The 8,568-nt window shown below is 37.6% G+C and overlaps 1 protein-coding gene and 1 long non-coding RNA gene across 2 annotated transcripts; one reads left to right on the top strand and one right to left on the bottom strand.

Moving 5' to 3' along the window:
- Nucleotides 1–395: 395 nt before the first annotated feature.
- On the bottom strand, nt 396–2,620 carry LOC122091905. Its single transcript, XR_006144060.1, has 2 exons — nt 2,273–2,620; nt 396–996 (listed from the first exon to the last, which is right to left on the bottom strand). It is a non-coding gene; the product is annotated as an uncharacterized LOC122091905 (long non-coding RNA).
- Nucleotides 2,621–3,325: 705 nt separating this feature from the next.
- Nucleotides 3,326–6,186, top strand: LOC122091904 (60S ribosomal protein L18a). The gene is made up of 4 exons (XM_042662147.1): nt 3,326–3,486; nt 3,691–3,806; nt 3,950–4,013; nt 5,646–6,186. Exons 1-4 carry the CDS (start codon nt 3,472–3,474, stop codon nt 5,985–5,987), a joined length of 537 nt encoding a protein of 178 aa, XP_042518081.1. The 5' UTR covers nt 3,326–3,471; the 3' UTR covers nt 5,988–6,186.
- Nucleotides 6,187–8,568: the final 2,382 nt, after the last annotated feature.

Below are 8,568 nucleotides of genomic sequence, written 5' to 3'. Positions count from 1 at the left end.
ATCTTTACCCCATTCAAATAGTGTCTAATCAATCTTATTTGTTAAGTTTTATTTCTGACTTATGGGAACATATGCCTTAGTTGCATTTATGGAATTCTAATGTGTGTTTGAAATTGATTTTATTTTGTTATATGTCCATTATATGTCACACTGCTGAATTTTTTATTAAATTTTGAAACTAACATGGTTTATGCCCCTAGGTGAGTCTTTAGCTCAATCGGAAGAGCACATGGGTTATACACCATGGGATGGTGGTTCGAATCCACCAAGACTCAATATCTATTGTTGAGCATATCATTAGTGTCAATTTTATTTGAAACCTTGCTTGCATCTCCTTTCATTACTAATAATCCATTTAATAAAAATAACTCATTAAATAAAGAGAGAATTCAAAATGAAACACCAAAAAAGAGAACACCATTTCATTACTAACATCTCTTTCAGTTACATAACATCGTCACATTCTTCTACCAATCACAATTGCTACAAATACACCGACTAAAAAAACAAATACAAAGTTAGCTACAACCTTCACCAATCGAACAAATTTTTCCACTTCATCTATTCTAATTTTTTCACTGTGCATCTCCTCTTGCAACCCTCGCATCTCCTCTCGCAACACCCGCACCTCCTCTTGTTACACCCACACCTCCTCTCGCAACCTCCGCACCTCCTCTCGTAACACCCGCACTTCCTCTCGTAACACCCGCACCTCCTCTCGCAACCCCCGCAGCTCTTCTTGTATCTCTCAAAAGTCATGAGCGAGATTGTTTATTGGGACTTCTTTAGGCGAAGACTCCGTTGTTGGTGCATTTATAGGATCACACCAAGGGAAGTAGTTACATGTAAACTCTGGGCACCCGTAAAAGAGTCTATTTGAATTCTCCGTAGTCTCTGAGATCCTAATCGTAGCTTTCCGATTACATCGACAGCTGATGCATCTGTACTTAAGTACATCAGGATTACTACAATTAACACTTGAGATAGACATTTGATCTGCACAATAAAAATACAGACGTTAATCAGCCATACACCTTTTGAATGCAAAAGTTGCTGTCAAAGATAAACAAAAGAGACAAGAAGACATTGAAGATAGCATCTCATATCAAAACATTCATGTTTGAGGGTTCAACATCATTCTGTTTCGACCCTTTCAAATCATACTATACCAACCATTTATTCTATCAAGACATTACAAATACTAATAACTAGTATTACTTTCCCAGTTCCTGATTGAAAGTTCATCAATCAGGAGTTGCATTCATTTTGGCATGTTATTCTTTGCTTCTGCTGGTGCAGTTTGGTGCCAATAAGATTTGTAAATAAAAAACATCTTGATCATGCCATTGTTTTGCCTACTGTGTTAATGGAATGGAATTTGCATTACATACTTTCTTCAAATGTTCTTTTGCATTTCATGTGTAGGGATCAATCTTAGGCTTGAGAACAAAATGCAGTGAAGGGAATTCAACAGTGGAGGTGTTTATACCCTTCATGAAGGATATCTGTTGCTGAAACCATTTTCCTATAATATTTGGAATGTTGGGAATTCTAATCATTGTGGCAAGGTTACTATAAATGCTTCCAGTTTGAAGTTTTGCAGATAACTTGACAATTATGGGAACAGGTCAGGTTATGAATATCCATACACAAAAGGCATACACAAAAGGCTTCAGCCTATTCCAAGATTGCAGTCATAAAATTGATGCAGCTTTGGACAGGAGCAAACATGTTGGTGTAACAGACTGGATTATAAGAGATGAGACTGATGAGTTTTCGAGTAGCAAAATTAAGATGATCTGACACCCCAAATTATGACAATGGAATCCTTCAGTATAGGATGCCGATTTTAGAAGGGGAAGGAAGAAGAAGAAGAAGAGGGCACATCAGTTTCTATAGATTTGAACTCAAAAACAGGGTAATTATTCTGGGCAAGAGGCAATGAGAAGCAGCCTATTGGGGTTTACCATTCTCAACCGAACATAGAGAGAGAGAGACAGAGTCTCAATATTTGATTTCAATCCCCTGCACACGTTCATTAGGGCTTTAAAAATGCTTCAGATCGGTGAAGTAAAACATGGGGAGAAAATGAAATCGGAGACCAAATCACAGCTTAAATCAAACATTGAATATGCGCAAAAAAATCAATGATTTAATTTAATCCCCTGCAAGCGTTTCAAACATAAATGCAAGAGGAGATGCACAACTTAAATCAAACGTTGAACCTGGTCTATCAGTGATTTAATATGCCCAAAAAAAAAAAAGAACTTACTCGCTGAATGACGGTGGCGTTTTCTGCTTAACATTGAACGGCGGCTGAACGACAACTGAACGACGGCTGAATGACGGCTAAAAGACAACTGAACGACGGCTGAACGACAACTTAACGACAACTGAACGACAGCTGAACGGCGATTTTCAAAAACCACCGTCTCCAGAGTCGTTGAGGTCTCCAGAGCCGTTGGATCGGTCGTCTCCACGCTGAACGATGGCTGAAGCTCCGGCTTGGACTGCTTCTCCTCTGTTAACCACCTGAGTACAGAGTAGTTGAGAGAGGGGCGGTACTGTGGTGTGAAGAGAGAGGGGGAGACGAGTCGATTTCAAAAACCCACCGTCTCCAGAGTCCTTGATAACAATATTTATTGGTTTGGTTTTGATTTGGAGTATTGCAATCCTAAACTCAAATCGAATCGCACCAAAAATCAGATGAACCCGAAATTGGTAAAAAATCGAAAATAGTCCAAAATTCATTAAAAGAATCAAATTTTACATAGTTTTATAAACATTTGTATAGAAAGTCAAATCCAAATCGAACAAAAAACCAAAACCAACCCTATCACTATGATAAAGGAAATCAAAAACAAACTGAAACCAAATCGAAACTGGAAGGAACAAATTTCCTTATTGGTTCAGTCTCGGTTTCAGCATTCCGACACTGAAACCGAGTCAATCCGGACCGAGACCGATCCGGACCAACCCATTGATACCCCTACCTGGACATAAGGGTAATTTAAGGATCTTAAAATACTAGGGTAGAAAGAAGAGATAAAAGTTGAAATATAGGGGAGTGATCAGTGATTTTATTTATCTTATTTTTTTTAGTACTTCTCAAGTCTCAAGTGTCCTTGGGTCTAACAACAAAAAAAAAAAGGAAATAGAGAGACCTCTTTCTTTTGAAACGTTGGATTAGAATCATATAGTGCCTCTTTCTTGATAAACGTTGGATTAAAATCATATGCTCACCATGTCCCATAACAATAATATCCAATGGATTTGTAGTGCGGACTCATGTGAATCCAACATCATGGAATCACCACTCTTTTCTCTTCATCAGTTCATTTTAGGGTTTCTTCGCGAGCCTAATATATCATAGGAAGCGAGCCGTCTCTAGTCTTTTAGGCGGTTCAGATCACCAAACCCTCAGAGAGGTCTCTGAGTGTCGCGAAACCTCTCTTAGCGGTACTTGCAGAGATGGTGACTTTCAGGGTGAGCATCTCATCGATTTTTTGGAATTTCGTTTTCTATCTCTGCCTTTTTATTAATTTCTGTGAAATTTTCTGAAGATCTAACAAAAATGCATGCAATTGCCGATTTAGGATTTGCTTCAGTTCTCTGAAGAATCAAACTCCTTGACCTAGTGTGATTCCTCTGAAATGGTGTTAATTGCGTTGGATTTTTCTTTTTGTACAGTTTCATCAGTATCAGGTGGTGGGGAGGGGTCTCCCTTCAGCAACAGATGAGCATCCGAAGATCTATAGGATGAAATTATGGGCAACGAACGACGTTCGTGCCAAATCGAAGTTCTGGTGAGCAAAATTTTTAGGCTATTGATATTCTTATAATATTACGATTTGGCTGCCATGTGGAAATCTGCTAGTTTGAGGCTATAGTTTGTGAATCTCTACGGTAATTGTATTGACCGTTCTTTTCCTATTGTTTTAATACGTAGGTATTTTTTGAGGAAGCTCAAGAAGGTCAAGAAGAGCAATGGACAAGTCCTTGCCATCAACGAGGTAAATGCCTTCTTCCCCCATCCTTACAGTCACCCAACCACTTGTGGTAGTTCACTTAGATGTTGTTTTTGGATCGCTTAGTTATGAAGAGTCGTGGGCTTTGTAGTGCTGTGATTTTTTTTGGTTGTCTTTTGTTTCTCAGTGAATGTAAAGTAATAGGCTGAATGAAACCTGAACATGGTTGAAACTCAGGTTGTGCCTCACCAATGCGTAATGATGGCACTGGTTCCTGTTTCAGTGATGATTTCCAAGATAGAAAACTTACAACTGAGCCTTAACCTCTGACGTATTATTGACTTGGGCCTTAGAGTTTCTTGAAAAAAATGCCCAAATAATAAAATCCAGGACTTATCTATACTTTTATTTAGATGTTAGCTTTGGTTGCTAATGGAGGGGCAAGTTCTAAGCCTGCCAGTTGCTTCTGTAGAGTTTTTGCTTTGGCTGATCCAATGGGTCTTGCATCAAGCAATTTATGTGCGAGCACTCAATTTCACCCAGCCTAGACTTGATGGGGCAGCTCAATGTGTGACATGTTCTCATCATGTCTTAATTCAGGGAACTGCCCTAAATCTTTAAAAATCTCCATCCAGTGGATACAAAAGATTGATATTTTACCTCATTTTTTTTTGTGTTCATAGATCCTTCATAAATTTACATTTTGCGTTTAAGGGTACCTTGGAATTTGCTTCCTTATTTTTTTTTTTTAACTTAAAAAAACCCTTTTACAGCATTTTTATTTATTTTTTATTTTTATAAACATGTGTTGGTAGTAGCTCGGAAGATGGATACGTTGTATGTTTCTTAATCTTTTTATCCATCTAGATAGATTGGGAAGCTCCTTGGATCTTGAAACACAAGTTACAATTTTTTTTTAATGCAGTTAATTTCAATTAATTTTTTTACTTTGTATACATTCAATTTTGAATCTTTTGTGGAAAATTAGAAAATCCAAAGTATCATTATAATGATCAGGGATAGACTGCGTTTGTGTATGCTTGCAAGTTCCTGCAATGTATATTCTGTCGATATTGTTCTATTCCTCTAGATTGAGTGATAAGATATACTCTTCTTTGTATAAAAATATCCATTCTTCCGGACAATATATTTCCTAGAAATCAAATGACTGGGAGTGAATTAAGTTATAGCTTGGCCAGAATATTGTCCTTCGGGAATACCACTGGATTACAATACTAAATAAATTTCCTTGCTGTTGCATGCTGTTTTTTAGTTACATCTCAATTTGTGCACATTGCAAAAGCCACATGTTCCTAATTGATTCAGTATTAACAGAAAAGTGAATGCAATCTATTATTCGGGGTCCAGCTTTGACCCTTCCCTTGATATGGTTTGTTACAATTGAAAGTTTTACACACTCAACTACAAAGCCAGTTCAGTTCTGTGTGAGGTGTTGAATGAGTATGCATGAAAGTACTTCTTTGAATGGGAGTTCCCACTTTTGCCTTGTTAGCACACATGCTTCATTTTCTTTTGTCTTTTTTACCCATCTCCATTATACAGAGTTTTTTTGGGGGTCTGATTTGATTTCTCTTTGATTTTAAATTTTCTTTCTTGTGCATCTTCTCATAGACTCTGTGCAATCTTGTAAGGGTTTTTATTTGTTTCCTACTGTAGATTTTTGAGAAGAACCCAACCAAGATCAAGAATTATGGGATTTGGTTGCGGTACCAAAGCAGGACTGGGTATCACAATATGTACAAGGAATTCCGTGACACCACCCTTAACGGTGCTGTTGAGCATATGTACAACGAGATGGCTTCTCGCCACAGGGTAAGGTTTCCTTGCATCCAAATTATCAAAACGGCTACCGTCCCAGCGAGTCTTTGCAAGAGAGACAGCACAAAGCAGTTTCACAACGCAAAAATCAAGTTCCCCTTGGTCTTCAGGAAGGTTAGGCCACCAACCAGGAGGCTCAAAACCACATACAAGGCCTCAAAGCCCAACTTGTTTATGTGATGGGATGGATTCTTGCATTCCTTAATTTTGTTATTTGCATTTAAAACTCTTATTATTGATAGTTTAACTCTTACTTTGGTTAGACAAAGTGTTTTTGAGTAGTGTGAGTCCATAATTTACGTAGCTTTTGGTGGATGCCATTTGGTTTGTTCATTTGAAACCTTCATTCTGGTTTAATGATGAGATACCTTCATCAGTACTTTGAAGCTGGTCACTGTAGATTTGCAATCCTGATCCTAGTTTAATTTTCACTTGGCTTTTGAAATTCAGGGGTGGAGGGGTTGTGTTTCCTCACTAAAAGTTATTTCAGTTGTGTTCTGGGGTGGTACTCACGAGACTTGCCTGCATTGGAAGAGGATGCCAATTATGGTCGAGTAGGGGATATGACTGGTCTGTTTTTAATGGAACTCTGGGTGGCAGCCCTCACCAGTGACCGACTGGTACCACAATTTATTTTTCACATACAGAACAAAATTCCCCAATTCAATTTGTGTGTGTGCAAACTTCTTTATAGATCCAACCATCACAACCTGGAGAACGAATGAGAGTCCCATGATCCCCTAAAACAATCAGTTCTTGTGTATCTCAAATATATTTTCCTCTTCTCCGATTTCTTTTCGTTGACCTCAATAAAGCCTTGCGGTTACCAGAGGACTCTACTCCAAAGAAATTTGTTACCCAATATAAGGCCTTAGCGATGCGGTTCTTCATGACCCTTGAACCTGATGGGTACGGTTTTTTTTTTTCTTTTACCCATGGCAATACGGTTATGCATTATGGATTTTGGCACATTTAAGCTTGACATCACCATGACTATATATCGGTATATTGATTCATAGTGTTCGAACGTGAATGAAAGAGTCAAAGAGATGTGAGGTGAAATGATCAGCCCACCCCCTGAAATAAAAGGTGATATCTATGTGGATGTTTTCTCATGTGTTCTCATTGGTCTTCGAGCATGAGTAGGAACTGCATTCCCTCGAAACACCTCCCCCTTATATCAAATGTTTTGGCAAATGTTTTAAGGTTCACATTGATTCAGATTTTTTTTTTCCTTTTGGATTAAATAGAAGAAGAGAATAACATTAATGTAACATATTGAGAATATCAATGTTGGAATTACATACCGACCTAAAGATTTTGTTGTTCATAGCCTTGTGAGCTACATTAGCCAAAAGAAGAACAACGTCATTGAGCCAAAAAGAGATGGTGGGAAGAAGATTATAGACGTCCAAGAAAAAAGGGAATTACGCTCCAAGGCTATGTGGTTCTCTAGTAAAAAAAAAACGTGTTCTTATTCTTTAGAATTATCCTACTAAAAAAATTTCTTTAAAATTATTCCATACTTCTTTAGTGCTCCAACCCTTCAGTCAAGCTTGGTACACTTCAAGTAAGAAACCTCGTGTACTTGTTTCAATAGAATTTTCTGTCAACAAATAATCAGCAGTGAATGAGATACATTTTACCTTATGCAAGAAGTAAATAGCCCACCTAGAAATAGTATGATATGTATTGGAGACACTGGCACAGATCAAGATGGTGAAGTCAAAAATTGGAAGACGTTTCACTGTGATGTTTGGTTGATAGGGTTTACCAGTGATTATGGGGGAGCATGATTTTGTGAGTGGCTGGAATTAATCGCAAAATTGCAGATGATAGGATTGCATGAGGATTTTTTTTTTTTTTTTTAAATATTTTTATTCATGTAACCATATAAAGTATCATATAACCCTAATTATAAAACTTGAAAATAAAGTCAGGGATAGTGTAGGAATTAAAAAGATACATAATGAGATTCTGAAAGGTAGTGCAAATAAGCTTTCAGTCAACTTGCAAAGGAGAAAGATGTGCCAGATTGATTATGGTTCTTTGTGGCAGAATCCACAAGTAGGGTCAACATTTATCTATTTTTCCTAATAAATCCTCATGGGAATTCCTTCAAGGTATAGTCTCTAGAAGAATAGTTTAAATTTTGGGTGTATATTGAGATTTCAAAAAAATCGGTACCAATGTGAGTAAGGAGACATGCAAGAACACCTGAAAAGGTTGACCAGAATCTTGATACATGAATTTACAATAGAATGGAGTGAGACAACAATTTCTCCACGTGTTCTAAAGTTTGTTATAGGGGGTGTGCTTAGTCCAACAATAAGGTATAAATGTTGCAACCTGATGCTCAAACGGTCAAAACAACCTCTTGACATTCTTAGGGTGTAAGGTTGCGTAGTTCCCGCCCCCTCCCCACTCGGACCTCGCACATGCGGGAGCCCAGTGTAATGGGTACGCCCTTTTTTGTTCTTAAGTTATAATGTGTTATTGATTAAAGGAGGGATCAATTTGTAATTATCTATTTCATTGGGAGATACTACTAGTACAATATATAGGATGTGTATTTTGGTAAAGTCCTTGAAATATATTACACAATATGAAAATATCCTGTCTAGTTAGTAATCCTAATAGGATTCTTCTACCTCTTCCAAATATTGTAAGCAATCTAGGAATGCCTTTTGTAGTAAATCTCACATTGTGGAAAGAAGGAAATTAAGAATATTCCCCCCACCCCACCCTAGAAAACCAATTA

This window comes from Macadamia integrifolia, chromosome 10 (assembly GCF_013358625.1).
Source record: "Macadamia integrifolia cultivar HAES 741 chromosome 10, SCU_Mint_v3, whole genome shotgun sequence".
In the NCBI taxonomy this organism is placed as follows: domain Eukaryota; kingdom Viridiplantae; phylum Streptophyta; class Magnoliopsida; order Proteales; family Proteaceae; genus Macadamia; species Macadamia integrifolia.
The sequence above is the reverse complement of the archived record's forward strand: the minus strand, read 5'-3'. Positions and strand labels throughout refer to the sequence as shown.

Excerpts from the sequence above, each read along its gene's own strand:
- LOC122091904 (XM_042662147.1), top strand. Across the intron at positions 3,807-3,949 it reads CGTGCCAAATCGAAGTTCTG|GTATTTTTTGAGGAAGCTCA; the intron begins GTGAGCAAAATT and ends TTTAATACGTAG. Across the intron at positions 4,014-5,645 it reads AAGTCCTTGCCATCAACGAG|ATTTTTGAGAAGAACCCAAC; the intron begins GTAAATGCCTTC and ends TTCCTACTGTAG.